We start from the raw sequence: 18,404 nt of genomic DNA, 5'->3' as shown, positions 1-18,404 counted from the left end.
GTCCACTGAAAATCCCCATGTCCCTACACAAATCAGCCAGGCCCTTGGGCTTCTGGCAGGGTGCTCTGTGTTTTTGGTTGTCGCTTTTTCAAACATTCCCGAAACACCCCGCTTCCTGCAGTCCTAGCTGTCTTAAAGAGCAAAGGATTGAGGGGGCTAGGAAAAGAGGCAGCCCTGGGGGGACTGCTCAACTTCTGTTACTGTAGCAATTCACCTCACTCTTGCTACAGCATCTTTCACAAACAACTCGGCTTGAAAGGCTGTTCATAGTTTCTTTAGCAGCCCCATGCCCCTGATTTCTCGTTCTTATTCTCCTTTATGCCGGTTCCTTTGCAACCGTGCCTTATTGAGACAGCCACACTTCAAGTAGATCCATGGCCTGCCTTTAGAATCAAGCCTCATTAACAGGCAAGGCGGCCAATCTCGCTCGAGTTAACTGTAGCAGAAGAAGAGATCTGTGTGGCTCAAAAGCTTGTCTCTCTCTCCAACAATCTGTCCAATAAAAGATACCACCTCACCTCCCTCATCTTGCTAATCTCCTGGGATTGACCCAGCTACAACTGCATGTAGCTTTAGCTTTTCTTATTCTGGAGTGACCTCTCCCTTGGTGCCTTGAGATAAAAACAGCTGGGGTGTGATCTGTGCTCCCTGCTGCTCTGTGAAATGTAATCCTCTGCCCCCAAATCCTGCCTGGCTCCGTTCTTCATGCAGGCAGGGAATGGGTCACCTGTACAGAGTAACACTATTGCAATACAACTTCTTCCCAAATTGCTTTTAGCTCTCTGCTTAGAGCCTTCATTGAATGAACAAAGCAAAGTGGTAGGATACCGAAAGGCAGTTCAAGAAAGCTGTGTCGTGTTTTTCACCATGTGGGGCTATGTTTCAGTAACTCTCTGTTTTCCCTTCTATCAGCCGGAAGGAGAATGCAATCTGGAAACTGAAACATGCCTCTTCGCTCGCCAAGAGCATAGCACTGGGCCAGGAGCCTCCTCAGACAGGTAGGTGCAAACATTCACAGGCTTCTTTTGCTCAGTTGCCAAAGCAAGTGGGCCATGTTTAAGACCATACCTGGTGATAATAATAAAACGATCTGGCTCTTACGATCTTAGCGCTTTTCATGCATAGCTCTCAGAGTATGAGAAGTGCAAAAGAAGTCAAGTATTATTCTTCCCATGGGGAAACTGAGGCACAGGGAAGTGACTTTCCTAAGATCACCCAACGGGCCAATGGCACAGCCAGGAACTGAACCTATGTCTTCTGAGTTCCAGTTCAGCATCCTATCCACTAGGCCACACTGCCACTTCTATTGTGCTTATACCACTCTCGTTGGAGCCCTTGGGAGCCATTAACTAATGCCTCTGTGAGGCAGCTGAATAAGCATGATCTGTACTTTGTGAATGGGCAAACCGAGGCAGAAAAAGTATAAAAAGATCTCCCTCAGTTCCTGCATGGGGTCTCTTAGCTGATGTGAGGTTTGAGATCTTACAGGCCCCAGATATATGCACAGTCCTGGTTCTGGGTTTGACACAGGTGACCTTTGTTAATGGGTAGCCAATAAGCAGGTCGTTTGTGACAGGGCTGGGCCAGCTCCCTTGTGTGGTGGCTACCTGCTTCCACCTAGGTATGTCCCCAGGAGTCCCAGCTGTCTGCCCAGGTCCTTATGATAGAGAAGCGAGTGTGCTCCCAGATAGAGCTCTGCTGTTCTCAGCATCTGCCTCTTCTCTGTTCCCTGGCTAGGGATTCCTCTTTCCAAAGGGGAATGGAGTCACAGGACCTAGCCGCCATATTAGAGCAGTTAACATTTAACCCTCTGGATCTTTACAGGTGATTCAGTGGCAGAGGGAGTTGGTGTCAAAGTAGGATTAAATTTGGGAGCTCTTGGCTCTGAGTCCTATGCTTGGACCATGCCGTGCTCAATGACACTGCAAAGTGTGCTTCTTGTTTGGTGCCCTCTGTAATCTCAGTTTAAAGTTGTTGGGTGTTCTTGTTTTTATTTTTTTAAATGTAGCAGAGAAAAAATCCAAACTCCTGGCCCAAAAAACCTTTGATATCCCTGGGAGCCTGAGGAAGCTCAACCAAAGTCAAAACAAGGCAATCCTAGATGCTCTGAGAAAACCCTTCACTCTCATCCAGGGACCACCAGGTGAGACAAGAGGGGGTACATGCATGCGTGTGAATGGGTGATAGCACTTTTTATGGAAGCCGCTTGAGGCCTGGCCCGGGGTTCCCCCAGACTCCTCTGCTGCCAGGTCCTTGAAGTGACATGTTCTTTGTGGGACCACACGCAAGTGACACAGAAATGGGGTGGGGCAGTGACACTCAGGGCTGTGCAAATCCATTCAGTTCTAAATTCTCAAACACACCAGCCTGGAAGTCTCTCTGCTCCACTTGCCAACAACGGTATGTCGGAACATTCTCAGCAGACCTTGTTTCACCCAGGCACGGGGAAGACAGTGGTTGGGGTCCATATTGTCTACTGGTTCAACAAGCTGAATGAGGAGAGGCTGGAGAAGGAACCATCTCTGGACGATGCGGAAAAAGCAGGAAAATGCATCTTGTACTGTGGCCCATCCAACAAGTCTGTTGACGTTGTTGCAGGTAACTTGGCATGCTGACTGCTGGGGGTCACGTGATACAAGATTTCTATTTACCCGTTTTTTCAGAGAGCTGGGAGGGAAGGTGGAAGAGATCCTAGCGTACTACTTAGGCTGAAATTCTTAAATGGAAACAAGGCAGTGGCAGGTGAGAAGTTGCAGAGGGGGTAGGAATAGTACATCTGACAAAGCGAGATAATGCATGTTCTTAAACAGCAGATGGTTCCTACGCTCAGGGTGCCTGGTGCAGCTTGCATTGAAGTCTGGGATTGCTCCAGCATCCCTTTGCTCTATAAAAGATCCCTCACTGACCTGCTCTCAAAGGAGCTTGGAGATCTGTGCCTTTTTGAGTGCAAGGCTGTATATTGGGACCCTGAGACTAAAAGGGCTTGTTGCCTGGGGGGCATCTTAGGAGAGCATGAGTCCTGGTGTCACTCAGTGGAGTCTATTCTGCTCCCTCCCCAGAGATGCTGTTGAAGATGAAGGGGAACCTGAAGCCTCTGAGGGTTTATGGCGAGGCAATGGAGTCGATGGAATTCCCCTACCCCGGGAGCAGCCGGCACTTCTCCCGGAAAGCCCTGCGGGATGCAAAACCTAAGCCGGAGCTCAGGTAGGACAATGCAACCCCAAGCAGGTTAAAGAGAGAGTGTGTCCTGAGTTCACCCCACAGTGGAGCCAAGGAAGCCATCCTCTAGTTTGCTCAGGAGAGTCCAAATACATCATATTGCAGTATACGGGGGAATTGCAGGTTGGGAGCGGGAACTATTGGCAGGAGGGTCTCTGGAGTAGAATCTGAATCCTTCCAGCACCATCAGATCATGAACAAGGCTCCACCATCTCTGCCTATTCCAGGCCACTCTCTGCGTTTACTCTCTGTTAAGTCCCCTACATTTTCCCTCTCTGAGTATGTTCAGTGGAGGGTTTTCTGTCGATTGGCCCCTTTTGTGTGTCCCTCCAGCTGTCCACCAGCCCTGGCAGATGCTTGGACATGTCTGGGACATGTATTTAGAATGAAGCCATCTTCTTTTCTGGATAACTTCAGAAATAAGAGGTTACTAAGCTCTCTTGACAAATGTTGACATTTCTTATAAATTCATTCAGTTTACTAACTGGAATAGAAAGAAGAAAATCTTTTGGCCCATCTAGGGAGAAATAAGCATAGGGCCTGAGAAAATGTAAAAGCTGGGACGTATTTTCTTAGAGATGCTGCTGGTGTATAACCAAGCTGGTATACTCCGTTGTTGCGGGACATCTCCCAGTGTGCATGGATGTGGGTATGTATAACGTTTATATTGAAAAATCCCGTTTTTTGTTGTTTTTTTAATTTCAGTGAAATAATTTTGCATCACCGAATCCGGCAGCCACCCAATCCTCTTTGGCGAAAAATCCGTGACTTTGATACAAAAGTGAAAAGAGAAGAGCAGATATCAGAAGAGGAGGTTAAGAAGTGAGTGAAAAGAGACCCACATGAAAGGTCTGGCAGTCGTTGGCTGTACTGGAGCGTGTATTAGTATGAAATAGCCAGTACCTGTATGCAACACAGTGCAGTTACTCACATCCCCATCAGGGAGAGGTTTAAGATGCAGTTGCTGGGCCAGAACCTCAGCTGTTATAAATCAGCATAGCTGCATGGAAGTCAATGGAGTTATGCTGATTTACAGCAGCTAAGAATCTGGCCCTCTTAGCCTTTGCTGAGATTGGAAATTGAAACTAAAGAACAAACCACATCATGTTCCTGAGGTTGCTTTTTTTGAAAAAAACAAATACAACCAGCTCCTGTTGACCCTGTAGCACAGAATATGCTGTGGAGATAGTAACTCTCTGAATCTGTTGTGAACTGAACATCCAGGGATACTTCCTTAGGGTAACACTGCAGCCTGTGAGTGCTTCTAGAGTGATTTCTGCTTCGAGGGCTCTGCTTGTGTGGTTCATGAGACTCTGGGCTGTTGGACTGAAAAATGAAGCTACCAGGCCTGGGGATGTAGGTTCCATAGCTTTCAGACCCCAGGGTGTCTCCAACTGGGCCTGTGGGAAACCCTTTATGGAGAGGGCCGTGCTGGGGGGAGGGGAGGGTGTAACCCTTTGGGAAGGTGTATCCCGTTTCCAGAGTAGGAACTGAGCAGAGGTGAAAGTTTCACAAATGCTGCCACTAGTACAGAATCTGACCTCCTTCACCTTCGCCTACAGGTACAAAAGCCTGTTGCTAGAAGCCCGTGTGCAAGAGCTGCAATGCCACAATGTCATCCTGTGCACGTGCTCTGCAGCCTCTGCCGCCTGCCTTGTGGACAACCTGAACGTCAAGCAGATCCTCATTGATGAGTGCGCCATGTCCACCGAGCCAGAGACCCTCATACCCCTGGTCAGCTACATGAAGGCGGAAAAGGTGAGTCCCTCCCAGTGGTCAGTCATTAGGGCGCTGTCAGTTGCCCCGGAATTGCTCCCTAACCAGAGGATCTCTCCATTGGCTCTGCACTCACTCTAGACTGCGCCTCGCTACCCACTAAAGTTTGCAGTTGTATTTCAAGGCTGTCCCTGATGGCTCCTGTGGTGATGCATGCACTCTTGTGGTGTCTCCTCCGTGTGTTCGTCAGGGTGGAGCTCCAAGCAAAGCACTGGGATGCTGGGCGTTATGCCCCGTTATGTGTCGCCCTTTTACCTTGCAAGGGAAACGCAACTCCTGTCAAACTGTGTGATGCATCCCAGGCTCAGAGGTGCACATTGTACATCTGCATTCACACCGCTCTGCATAAACACGCATCCCCAAACACACCATGCACGCAGAGGTCAACACAGTATATAAACACACACACTTAGTGGGTCTATTATGATGGTGACAACTGCAGCATAAAACCGGTCCGTATGCTCACTAGCTAATTACTTGACCTAAGTATCTCATCTCAGCCCCACAAGTGCAATCTTTCAAACATGCTCAATCCACATTTTGGCTTGACTCTCCTCAAAGCACATACGGAGCTGGAGAGAAAAGTAGATGGAAGATGTGGATGCTATTTTGGCATGCTCTGGAAGAGGCATTTGGCACTACAGCCAGGAAACGTGCTGGCCTGTATAGACAATCTCGATGAGATGTGCTGTGGTTGTCCTAATGACCCACCTGGTCCTGAAGTTGGAGAATATAGTAGAGAGTCTGGCAAGCTCTTGCTCAGCAAAGTGTCTTGAATACCAAATGACACCTCGACTGTGAGCTGCGGACTGTGTTCTTTGGTGGGACCCTGATCCTGGATTGGGGTTTGTAGGTGCTGCCTGAATAGAAATAAATAGTAATAATGTATGTGCCTTCACACACATTCCTCCAACAAGTTAACTGGAAGGAGTGGAGTAGAAGAGGCAGAGAACTGGAGCCTGTGTTTTCACTCCATATATTCCAGGTTGTTTTGCTTGGGGACCATAAGCAGTTGCGGCCTGTAGTCCACAACGATTTCTGCAAGAGCCTTGGCATGGAGACATCCCTCTTTGAACGTTACCGGAACCAAGCCCAGATGCTGGACACGCAGTACCGCATGGTAGGAGTCCCCTGGTGGTCTTTCTCCCACCCCCCGCCATAGGAAATGCTGTTAGCTTGCTCCAGCCTGTTGGGATGCAAATATTCTGCTGTAACATCTCCTCTGATAATCCAGTCTGCCCTGAGTATTTACTTTAGGGGAGCCTTCCTGGATACTGTTTTAGTCAGGATAGGGCACTCTTCACTGCAGAAGAGCTTTCTGAACATGGTTTTCTGAGCTTCCCTAGTACATTGGCCAACTCTTCACTCGTTCTTCTCATCTCATAGATTGCCAGCTGACAATGGGCAGGTGCAGGGTCACGGGGGGTTGCTGATCTGTTGAGTTTCACCCTTTAGTCAATCTGACTGGCATATTGTTAGCCAGTAAATACATATTCCTATCACTGATACCCTCCTCTATACTCCTGTTTATTAGCTACACCCACAGGTTGGCTTGTCATAAACTAGACTGTAATTTCTTATGGAAAGGCAGTCCCTGTCTCCATGTGCCTAGGACAATGGGGCCCTGATCCTGACTCAGGCCTTCGGGTGCTGTCACAATACAAATAATTCATAGACCCTAATGCCGGAAGGGACCATTGTGATAATTGAAAGCGACCTCCTGTATAATGCAGGCTCTGGGACGGCTCTGAATTAATTAATTAGCAATAGCCACCCTCAGTGGGTTCAGTACTGGAGGAATTGCTGCCTTATAGAATGCACAAGTGTTGATCTAGGTGACCCAGGCCAAAATGGCAGTCACCGTGCCGCTTGAGCGGGCACTGCCTTCTGGTTTAACTGTCAGAAGAGCTTTTCTGTAAAGCATTGGACATATAAATAGCAGACCGGTAAAATTTTGCCCGGCCTCTGATTTTGCCCATGCAATTGCTTGATTTGGGAAGACACAACTCAAGGGGCTGGGTACCCAGTTGTCACAACTGGCTGTTGGCACATGCAAAATGCGTGTCTACACACCTGCTCTCTTGTCCATATCTATCGGTATACAGGTGACACTGAATTTCTTGCCCTTTCCATAGGGGCAGCATTTTGGAGGCTATTAAGAATGGCTATGTGGCAGGTTGTATGAAGAGCTACGGCTTGAGAAATTGGTGGTAGACAGCCTGGTTAAACAGGTACTGTGGGACCTGGGGCCCTCACTTTTGTTACTCACCTGAGGGTCTCTCCTTTTGATCTGTCAGCAAAAGGACATCTGCAGGTTCCCATCCCAGGAATTTTACATGAGCAATCTGACAACCTGCCCTGAGCTTAAACGCCCTACCAGCGCATTCGAACACAGATACAAAAGTGGCTGTCCAATCATCTTCGGGCACATAGAGGGGAAGGAGCAGAGTCTGATGGTCTCCACTGAGGAGGGAAACGAGAATTCCAGGGCTAACCGGGAAGAAGTGGAACAGGTGGTAAGTAGCCAGCAGGGCATTTTTTTGCTGGCAGATGGTGAGGGTGGAGTAAGGCAGCACTTGGGTTTATGGACATATTGTTTGGCATCTGGTATTGTTTGCTTGCCAGGTGGGTCCCATTTAATAGTTATCCAGCCTGAAATGCTCTTCAGCCAATCAGCTGCAAACATTGACGGTGGTGTTTGGTCTTTTCAACGCAGCTGCCATTTTGTCATTGAAAGGAGTTGCTAAGAGACGCATAAGATCTAAACATTAATAAGGTCAATGCATCCATTGAAACAGCACGACCCTCTCTGTGCCCACTGCACAAGCTGTGACGACACTGTTCTCACACCATCTCTCAGGCAGGTGCTGATGGGGATTTACTTTTTGTCTTAGACCCACGATCAGTCTGCGTTTATAAAATTCGGCCAGGGAGTCTCACGCTCCTTGCCAGCCACCCCTGTTTTTCGCAAAGCAAACAAGCTCTGTCCCTACCTTCCTGTGTGCGAGAGAGAGTCTTTGTATCGATCAGCCATTCGTGAAATACCACAATGCGTCCCGGTGAGATGCAGGAGCAGGTTTCTGTGCACGGAGCGTATCCTGCTAGGGAAGGACGGATTAGAGTGGTAACAGGAGAGTGAGTGTTGAGTCCCACCAAGGGACTCAGCTTGGGGGAAGGATAGGGCTACTCCTGTCTCACCGTCTCTCAGGTTGCTCCCCTGTTCCCTGCATCTATCAAGTCCCTGATGCAGCCAGACTACCACCACCTCTTAGCCATGCTGTCTTCCCTGGCTGGCAGCAGCAGAGGGAGCTTTGAGAGTGGAGGAGTCTTCCCTGCCCTCAGTGCCAGGAACAGAATGGCCCCAGTGACCGGCTGGTGTCTATGGCGCCCTGGTGGAAGTACTGAAGCTGACAGAAGCTCGTGGGGAATCTCGTAGACTGCCCCAGGCAGCCCCTGCCATTCACTCATTTTCACACGTCCAGTGAGAGGCCGAGGCCCAGGCTTGGTCTAACCGGTGGGGCTGGGCCAGGTTGTTCGGGAAAGCCCGGCTTACAGCACCATTTGGTGAGCACAAGCCAGTGCCCATGCTGGTCATGGGGAAAGCATTAGAGTGATGTTAGGAACTGCTGCCTTTAAACGCTGCTGTAGCCAGTGCAGCTCTGGTCTGCCATGGGCATTGTTGGTCAGGGCTTGCTGAAATAACCAGCACTAGTTCAAAGATGTATGGTCCTGTTGATGTTGCAGCTAGCAAAGGCTCTCCACAGTGTATGAGTGTGAAGCCCTTGCTCACCCTTCGATAATGTGGCTACCAGCACAAAACCAAGATGTGATCATCCTGCATCTATTTTTTTTTCCTTTTTTTTTTTAATTGTCTTGTTCCCGGGTTGACACAGTGATTTCAGCAAAGAGTTGTGCTATGCCTCATTGAGCCCTAGGAGCGCCATGGGTAGGGCTAGGAGAGCCAGGTTGAGTTTCCTTGCTTTAACATTAAAATCTCTGGCTTTGCTGCCCAAGACTAACTCGACACCAGTCTATTCCTCCACCACCTTGGTCTCTGTGCCTTGTGGATGGAGAGGATGGGATGAACGGTGCAACCACAGACCAAAACAGCGTTGGTGAAAGGGGCCATGTGGACAAGAAGCCAGAGTGCATCACTGAGTGGGGTATCAATGGGATGGCATAAAACTGGAGAGAACCTCGTGTCTTCTCTTCCTCCTTCCTTCCCAATCTGAAGCTGGGGGGACCTGTTCTCTTCTGTCCCTCCACAGCAATTCCACCTATGTGTGGAATGAAGGAAAAGGCTGTTTCCTTTCCTCCCCCCCAGCCCCAACAACAAGCAGGAGCTCACATTGTGTCCCCCCTCAGGTGAGGATAGCAAAGCAGCTGACCCTGGATGGCACCATCAAGCCAGTGAATGTTGCCATCCTGAGCCCGTACAACGCCCAGGTGTCGGAGGTCAACAAACGTCTCGCCCAGGAGGGTGTCCGTGGGATGACAGTTTGCACTATCATGAAAAGCCAAGGTAAAGTCCGTAGGGAATAGCAGAGTTCTCTATTTCAGCTTCCAGCTGGTGTGAAGTAAGGTCATTACCTTTCTCCACCCTCCTGTGGGGTACAGCACCTTGTCACTCAGAATCACCAAATCTCATGGGTCAGGGCTTGCTTCAGCCATCGGGAGAGACCCCACAGAGCTGGCTTTCTGGGTGATTCTTGGTCACAATCAGCAGCGAGGGGAGCCCTTGAAATACCTATTTAAAGAAATCCCCCAAATCTTTGTGTCTCAGAAAACCAGCCACATGGATGGAGCGCAATTGTTGAACATAAGTGAAGAAGTTAAATGTGAATGACACTTGGAGGGGAGGTTGGGGTTGTTAAAGTGAGCATTCTTCATAGAGCCAGGGTCTGCAGTAAGGCAGATGCTCTCGTAAAAATGACGATGGGATACAGTAATGGCTCCAAATGCCATAGGAACACAGCTGTAAGCTGCGATATTCTAGACTTTTGCTGTAGAGGAATGGATGTTATTCCAGTAGGGAAGCATAGCTGGACACTTTCTGGCTAAATGCCTTTAACTTCACCATCAATAAAATTGGTGCAATTCCTTCTCTCTAGGGAGTGAATGGAAGTATGTGATCCTGTCCACTGTACGCTCCTGCTCTCGATCAGATATTGATAGGAATCCCACCAAAAGCTGGCAGAAGAAGTATCTGGGATTTGTTATTGACCCAAACCAGGTCAATGTAGCCATCACTCGGGCTCAAGAGGGGCTCTGCATTATAGGTGAGTCTTCTGGGAAGGTGCATGAAGCTAGGATGGGAGAAGAAATGCTGTAGAAGGAAGTGGGGATCCGAACTTAGAGGCAGAAGAAGATGGTCTGTCTTCGTTTTTCTAACATTACAACGTCAATGATTTTGAAGTTCGAGTGGCTGGGAACCACCCCATGTATTTGAACTACCCCTCAGAGTGGAGAGCAGTGATCATAGGCATCTCTCCCATGTTTTTAACATACATTCAGCGTGTATTGTCTTGTTTCTGTTTTTAATCATATTCTTTCTTTGCTTGCATGCTGGATCTCTAGTCCAGCAGAATTTGACCTGCTGGTATTTCCCTGTTGGTCACATGGACAGGATACATTTACAGTGATGTGGCAATGGTAGGGCCATGGCTGGGGACTTTGGGGCTGAAGGAAATGTCCCTCCAGTTTATCCAGCACAGTTTGGCTTTTTTCTCTAGGCCCAGAGGTTACAGACAGGTCCGCCAAGTGTTCTATGGAAACAGATTAGCCATTTCTGCTCACTGTTGGTTTTTCCCTTCTACCAACAGGAAACCGCTATCTCCTGGAATCCAACCCTTTGTGGAGGAGACTGCTGGAGCATTACAAACAGATGGGATGCAGCACTTCGGCTCACGACATTCGGGTCAGGAAGAAGTCAGCCCTTCGCTGATGTGAATAGATCACAGCTGGATAAACCAGTCCCTGCCTGAAATGTTTGATGGGCCCATTGGGGAACAATGCTGCATTCAAGCCTCTTTTCTACCCGTCAGGCACTAACCAGTGAAGAAAATGCACCAGGAATTGGCAAGCTGCACTTGACCACTCACCTTAAACTTCTTGTAATGAAAAGGCAACCTTATGTCAAGACTTCCAGCATTTGCAAACCAAAAAGCTGTGGAAGTTGATGGGTGCAGGGGCAGATTTTGTGGAAGCCAAGAGAGCCTCCGTGGAATCCCCAACCTGCATTTTTGTGACAGCAGCTATTCTTTGGGGACCAAATAGATATTTTTACTTCATCAGGAGCTGAAGGATGGCATGTGACAGAGCTGCAGGCTTGAGCTGTGATGTGCCATACTAGGATCAAGGCTGCCAAATGCTACCATGAATTCTGAAACCAAGCCCAGGAAACTACTAAGGCAATCTCATTTCTCAAAGCAGAAGAAACAATCTGTGTTTTATTTTAAATGAAGGAAAAAACCAAAAAACCAAAACAAAACCCAGATAATGAAATATTCTTGGCCTTTATGAATAGGTAAATATCACTTAGCCAAGGCCAAGTACTTTTATAAATAGACATATTGACTCTTAGTGCAAAGGAGATTGTGATGACCAGTATAAAGAGAATGAAGACCATGGGGGACAACCTCTACCAGCAGATTTTGACACTGTAAAGATATTTTTAAGCTGCCCACCTAGTTTTACTTGAAAATGTTTCCTCTTGTGTAAAGAATGTTCCCTCCTCTGTTCTTCTTCTTGTTTTAAGCTGCTTCTAACTTATTGACTTTTAACTCAATGAACTTTGCTTTGCAATCAAAGGCCCATGCTTTTGGCCACGTGAGATGTATGTGTATATATTTTTAAAATAGCCAAATTGCTATGAACTGAGAGGTGTGGATCACTAGAGAACAGGAGGCTGACAGGAACAGGAGTTATTTTTCCCAATAATTCAGTTCCGATCATACCTGTGTAGTAGTGAAATGGTGCTCAGCACTGAAGCCTTGTTAAGCTGGAGCGGCTTATGTGGGCATGGTATTTATGGGGGACAGCACGGCAATCTCATTATTCCAGTTCTGACTACGTGTGCCTGCCTCAGTGCTCCTGAAGACCAAATACATGGGGACCAGTAGATGTCCGTGTAAGACTGAGCCAAGCTGCCGTTGCAACATTTTTTGTATCAAATGAAAACAAGGTGGGCCAAGTGTCACCCCGGGTGTAACTACCAACCTTTGTGACTTCAACAAGAGTTATACTAGGGATGAATGAGTGTTGCGTTTGCAGGGCTTCTTTCCCAAAGTGAAGGAATGTGCAATAAGAAAACCTGAAGAGCCAGTGTGTAATGTCATACTCCATTTCCGTGATCCTTCCTGTTAGGTTTGAGTCGTGTATAGCCATGGAAAGTGCAGAACCTGTGGAGAAGGTTCTCCTTCTTCTGCTTCTTGTTTTGAAACTGCTTGCTTGCTCTCCTGCCATGTAATAGACCTGGTTTCTGGTAAAAGAGAACACGCACATCTGCTCTTCTAGTAGTGCAGCATATGGGTCCAAGTCCCATGTCTGAGGAAAGAATGTAGAAGGCTTCCTCAGTATTTCTAAAGGGCACTGGATAAAGGCTGGTCATGGCATTTGAGGCCAGAAGGGATCACCAGCTCATCCAGACCTACCTCTTCTGTATCACAGGCCACTAACGTTACCCAGCACCTGCACACTAAGCCCAACAACCAAAGTTTTACAGCCCTCAAGAGACTAAACTATTATGTGCCACAGGCAGAGAACAGGTGAGTTCTTAGGCCTGATAGTTGTCCCACATTGAAGCCTCGTATCTCAAGGATTCCAAACAGGCCTTGTTTTTGCAAACTAATTGTTTTTACGATTCCAGAGTAAACTCTGGAACAGAGATCACTTTGTGGATTAGTGAAACGAATGTTGAAAGACAGTTTTGGAATCCTTAAGTTAAACACTTCAGTATAGCACACACATCCCAGCAGAGAGAACATTGTATAGCTAACACACTCACCATGGTCCCTTTAAGTCCAGTGGGCCTTATTCTCCTCCCTCTAGTGTAAATCATGGAGTTTCTCCATGGAAAGAATGCAGGTTACACCAGCGTACAACTGGTATAAATGAGAGGCGAATCAGACGCACTGTAGGGGCTTAGTTTGATACCGCTGAGCATCATTTAGCCAAGTCACCTCTGCGTGTACCATTTTCCACTTGTTCGTATTTAAAAAAGCAAAAACAAAACACCACCCATCCCCCGGCCCACCAAACTACTTCACCTTGTGCGGTAAAGTCTAGAGTGAAGTACTGTGTTCAGTCACTGTTATCTTACAAGGCAACAGATCACATCCTCTCCGGAAACTTATTCTGAAAGAGACTGGTCTCATAACTTGTGTTCGAAAATGCTGCCCTATGGCCTACAAACTACAGTGAGATCGCAGCTTAAACTGCTGAGTTGCATTGATGTTGTAAATAGGTAGTCGCATAATTGATCATGTAGCCTCAGTAGCCAGGGGTTAGCAGGAAGTGCAATTAATGTAATGTTTTGTAGAGACTATTACTGATAACTGAATACTGTGTTATGGATATAGTGCTTTTGGATATACAGAATCAGAGAAGTTAATATGGAAAAGACTCATTAAATTTAGTCCAGCTTCATATGCGTAGAGAGATTTGAATCAGTTATTTATGATGGAAGGATTCTTACATAAAACTATTGACATAAAGACAAAGAAGACATTTTTTATTATGGGGGGGGGGAGAGGAGAAAGCCCCCACTATAATTCCAATGGCATGTGTCTGGCATGATGGTGTGCAGTTTGTTGGCCACATCACAGAGTTTGATAAAACAAGGCTTGTGAATGGTAAAATAGGAGATCAGAATGGTTTCCTAGGGAGATGCCATGACTGGGAAATATCCTTTCATCATAAACATCAGGGGTTGAACTCCAGCTGGTGCTGACCATAGGTGCATGCCCAAAGAACAGCACAATGGCTGCAGTTTGGGCAGAAAGGTGTCCATCCTCATGCACAGCCCACTATTCTGAGCTTCTGACCGGAGTCATGGTGGGGTGGGTCTGGACTGTAGCTAAGAGGTCGGAGTACAGCACCCTCACCACCCCCACTCCATACAGCTTGCTCTTTCTTCAGGATTGGGGAGAGGGACTGTCTTTGGGTTCTCAGCCAGAAGACAAGCACGTGTTAAAATTGCTTTTGTGGTATATGTCCGTCCATGCTGGAGGGTAGCATAGTTTTCCCCAGCACTACCGAGACTTCAACCCTATGTGAGTTCAAGAAAGGTGATCTACATCTAGAGTAAACAGTGTCTCAGGCTTCAATCTGACTGATCTTTGTGATTTTAGCACTCTCCCTTGGGTCTGCTCCTGCTCCCAGTAAAACCAGTAGAAAAATCTTTTGTGGCTTCAGTAGGAACAGACGTGGGCCTGCAGTGCTGTTCCTGAGGAGCCATACAGCTGTGTAGAGAACGATCCACTGCAATAAATCAGTTTTTAAATGGAAATAAAATGTTACGTGTTGTGAAATTCAAATTAAGGAACCTTAAATGTGACAGGTTTTTTATCTTGTGTCTGTAACGTGAGACTTGTAACAGCTTTGGAACAACATTTTGGATACAAATATTTTTATCTGCTTCTAATGTTTTTAAATAAGAACCTCAACATTCCTGTTTCATATTTAAGCCATAATTGTAAAGATGATTAAATTTATTAAATGAAAAATGTTTATTTATGACTATGGGATTGAGTTCTCTATGTGCGTGTATATGTGTCCATGCGTGAATAGAATCTGTCCTGTACTTAATTGAAAGGATTCTACGGAACTGAATCTGGACAGAAACAGATGGGAAAAGAGGAATTAACCCCAATATTCAACAGAGGAAACTGTTTTATAGAGGATGATCCCTGGAGATTTTGCCCTCTCCTGTTTTAAGTCAAAAAAGGATCTTTTCCTGCACTGTAGAGCATTACTATGGGATGGGAAATGAGAGGGCAACTACATGTCAGAGGCTGTGGAAGGAACCTTGGCAAGGAGACTGGGCAGTGGTGAGGGACCATGAGGATTGGGATTCAGGTGAGTGTGTGCGTGTGTGTGTAAACAGAGCACTGTTGGTGTGGCAAGGGGCAATGAAGAAAGGAAGGGCAATGAAAAGTGAGGACATTGCGTGGGAAGAAGGCACTGAGTTAGCTGTTGATTTATAGGAAGGCACCAGACAGTGGATAAATTTTCCCTAAATTGTTTTGTGTCAGACACCATGTGGTGATCTTTTACCCACTGCTATAGTCTGCTCAGCCTCACTACGAGGGGTAGCTGGCCTTCATTGGCAACGGACGTTGCAAAGGATGGGTGGAGGCACGAGGGGCAGTGGTGACTGTTTAAACTGTGTTGTTTTCAGCCCATAAAGATGTATATGAGGCACTTTGTAAAATTACAATTGAAGACACAACAGCTCAATTTTTATGCAAAAACCTTTAAAAATACATTTTAAATTTTACTTCTTCAACTTCTTTGAATTGACAAAATTAGAAAATTCTCTGCTGCTGCTTCATCCGTCAGGGTTCGCACATGGTGCTCTCCATGCCTTCATCAGGGTAAGGTTTTGTCTCCAATGTGATGGTATCGCGCCACTGTTCATAGACGAGTGTGTAAGTCTCCGCCCTTTTAACTGTGAATCTGTATGATCTGTCAGACAGCAGGTTCCGGATTTCACACATGTTGGACGTGACCGGCATTATTCCACACTGGATCCTCTCTTGCTGGGTTCGGGGCTCCAGTAGCTTAAACCTGAGTTCATACTGTTCAGGCTGTGACTGTTGACTTGTGATAAACCACTTGAGGCTCACCCAGTCCTCATGGGCCACTGATTCCTTTCGATCAAACATCACTGGCATCTTGGTACTCAGAACAAGCCTAATGTGTGGGATTTTGGTAGCCCCAACATCTGACACCAGACGATGCTTAACATACAGCCTTCCTGGCACTAGCATGGCAAGGAAATTATCCATCAGCTCAGACAGATTTGACAGCTTTTGCTTGACCAAGTCCCACCTGGCGAGGAATGTTACCATGTCATAGGTCTCCAGGAAGTGGACCAGCTCCTCCCGCCCCTGTTCCAGTTGTTCTAACAGGTCAGTTAAGAGCAACAGCTGGATTTTGGTTTGGACTGTTCCCAACTTCTTCATCCTCTGGAATCTCCAGGGGTCAACCAGCTGGAACATAGTGGTGGGCAGCATGAGGTGGTTCTGGTCTCCCAGTGCCAAATGCTTGGGCAGAATTTCAATGTAATATGAGCACTTTTTCAGAAGTTCAATTCGCTTATGGTGGCGTTTCAGCAGGTGGAGACTCAAGTCAGAGTGCAGAAACTCCAGCACAATGTTCTTTCTCTCCATGTACATCTTCCAGGTTTCATTCTCCTGGTCCTCCTCTTTGTTGTACAAAATACTCTGCAGATTGTTTTCTATCTCATTCAAATACACATCCATGGTTCCAAAACTCATAGTTGCTGTGCAGGAAAGCAACAATAACAACCTTTAAGAACCAAAGGAAAAGCAGTCAATATGGAGCATACCATGATAGTGACTGCTGTTTCCTTATACTATAACTTTAATTATAAATCATTTTAGTTCTTATCCCATCTCTAATTTCTGTTAGACTCTATCAGGCTCCCTGCCAATGCTAGAACATTCCTTTCTAACATTACCATTTTGAGTGCTTTGCCTAGTCTAGTCCTAAATATCCCAGTCAACTGGGCTCCTGCTATTTCCCTTGAGAGACTATATCTTCATTTAATAAATAAGAACATAAGAAAGGCCATAATGGGTCAGACCAATGGTCCATTTAGCCCAGTATCCTGTCTTCTGACAGTGGCCAATGCCAGATGCTTCAGAGAGAATGAACTGGACAATTAGTGAGTGATCCATCCCATGTTGTTCATGCCTAGCTTCTAGCAATCAGGGTCTAGGGACTCTCAGAGCATGGGGTTGCATCCCTGACCATCTTGGCTAATAGCCATTGATGGACGTATCCTCCATGAACTTACCTAATTGTTTTTTTTAACCCCAACGTAGCTTTGGCCTTCACGACACCTTCTGGCAAAGAGTTATATAGGTTGACAGTACGTTGTGTGAAGAAATACTTCCTTTTGTTTGTTTTAAACCTGCTGCCTATTAATTTCATTAGATGACTCCTGGTTCTTGCGTGAAGGGGTAAATAATGGATCCTGATACTCTCACATTTTTTCCTTATCTCATTAGTTCTAATGAGACCCCTTTATACCACCCTAAGTTATCTCTTTCTCCATTCTTGCTGGTCATTCACATCTCTCATATCAGCAAGTGTCTACGTCTCTCCCTTAGTTTGCTTAGCCAAGCTATACACCCATTCAGGTCTTAGGCTTTCCTTTAGGCAACTGCAGGATACTGGCTTCAAATCAGCTTGGCTGCTGATCTTTAAAACCCCTCCAATCTATCAATGTCTTTTTGGGAGTGCAGTGGCCCAAACTGAATGTGATGGTCCCAGTGTGACCTCACCAGAGTTGTAAAGAGAGGAACTATCACGTGTCCTTTCTGTTTGACTGTGCAACCCATTCCTGAAAGTCAACATTTTGAATGACAAATCCTTCTCCCCACCTTTTGTTTAGTTTGCATTATAATGGTTCCGAATGAATTATATTCAATTGCATGTGGATGAAACGTGTAATTCCATAAGCGTTTCACTGTAACAACATGACACACAACAAGTGAAAAACAAACATGAACGAAGTAATGGTTAATCAGTGAGAAAAGGGACAATGGAAATGGCCCTTTTAAACTCCATATCTGCTCTGTTTCCTTCGTTGTATCTGTTTCCTACAATGACCAAGGCAAGAGTACTGTTTAATACCACTGCTGAGCCAATATAGCCATGGAAGACCTACCTGTATTATCTTTTAGTTGAGGTATCTATGACTTAGGTATCAAAAACAGAATTGTCAGCTAAATTCCGGTTCTTGAATCTTCACTGACAGTGATAATGACTGAACCAGAATGCAGCTTGTTTTGGATGCCAGTTTGAAGCTCATATTTAGACTTGAAAACTGAACATAGTTGATATGGAAGACAAAGAAAATGTGCAATGTCCAGATGTTGCTTTGCTAGCCCTAGCTACACTTCAATACCACGACGAGGGGGCTTGTGACACAAACGGAGAATAGCTCTCAAGTAGCTAGCTGACATCCATGGCATCGGCTTGTTTTAGAGTTGTTTTTTATAAAGTGTTTACAGTGCATAATTCTGATATTTTATTCTTTCTCCTCACATGTTTTCTGACAAGACCATGTTACTTAGTGGGTAGAACAGCAGCAGTCTGTGCCCCGTTATCCCCATTTATATAATGTGGCTGGTAATACTTGACTTCATGGGGTATTA

The 18,404-nt window shown here is 46.3% G+C and overlaps 2 protein-coding genes across 7 annotated transcripts in view; one reads left to right on the top strand and one right to left on the bottom strand.

The window, feature by feature from the left end:
• Positions 1 to 14,726, top strand: part of HELZ2 (helicase with zinc finger 2) — a 52,424-nt gene extending 37,698 nt beyond the window's left edge. The window contains exons 10-20 of one of the 6 annotated variants that reach the window (XM_073308869.2): positions 913 to 998; positions 2,009 to 2,143; positions 2,440 to 2,598; positions 3,060 to 3,204; positions 3,925 to 4,041; positions 4,782 to 4,977; positions 5,981 to 6,115; positions 7,293 to 7,511; positions 9,361 to 9,517; positions 10,107 to 10,274; positions 10,818 to 14,726. In XM_073308869.2, the coding sequence (XP_073164970.1) occupies positions 913 to 998; positions 2,009 to 2,143; positions 2,440 to 2,598; positions 3,060 to 3,204; positions 3,925 to 4,041; positions 4,782 to 4,977; positions 5,981 to 6,115; positions 7,293 to 7,511; positions 9,361 to 9,517; positions 10,107 to 10,274; positions 10,818 to 10,939 (1,639 nt within the window). In that variant the 3' untranslated portion in view covers positions 10,940 to 14,726. Of the gene's footprint in view, positions 1 to 912; positions 999 to 2,008; positions 2,144 to 2,439; positions 2,599 to 3,059; positions 3,205 to 3,924; positions 4,042 to 4,781; positions 4,978 to 5,980; positions 6,116 to 7,130; positions 7,512 to 9,360; positions 9,518 to 10,106; positions 10,275 to 10,817 lie in introns of those variants that run through there. The other 5 variants (XM_073308871.2, XM_073308872.2, XM_073308870.2 and 2 more) reach the window with 5 other exon arrangements.
• A 795-nt stretch (positions 14,727 to 15,521) lies between these two features.
• FNDC11 (fibronectin type III domain containing 11) lies at positions 15,522 to 16,728 on the bottom strand. The gene has a single exon (XM_073309442.2). It carries the CDS (start codon positions 16,494 to 16,496, stop codon positions 15,552 to 15,554), a length of 945 nt encoding a protein of 314 aa, XP_073165543.1. The 5' UTR covers positions 16,497 to 16,728; the 3' UTR covers positions 15,522 to 15,551.
• Positions 16,729 to 18,404: the final 1,676 nt, after the last annotated feature.

The sequence above is a fragment of the Lepidochelys kempii genome, chromosome 13 (genome assembly GCF_965140285.1).
Source record: "Lepidochelys kempii isolate rLepKem1 chromosome 13, rLepKem1.hap1, whole genome shotgun sequence".
Classification (NCBI taxonomy): Eukaryota; Metazoa; Chordata; order Testudines; family Cheloniidae; genus Lepidochelys; species Lepidochelys kempii.
This window is presented reverse-complemented; position numbering and strand designations above follow the sequence as displayed.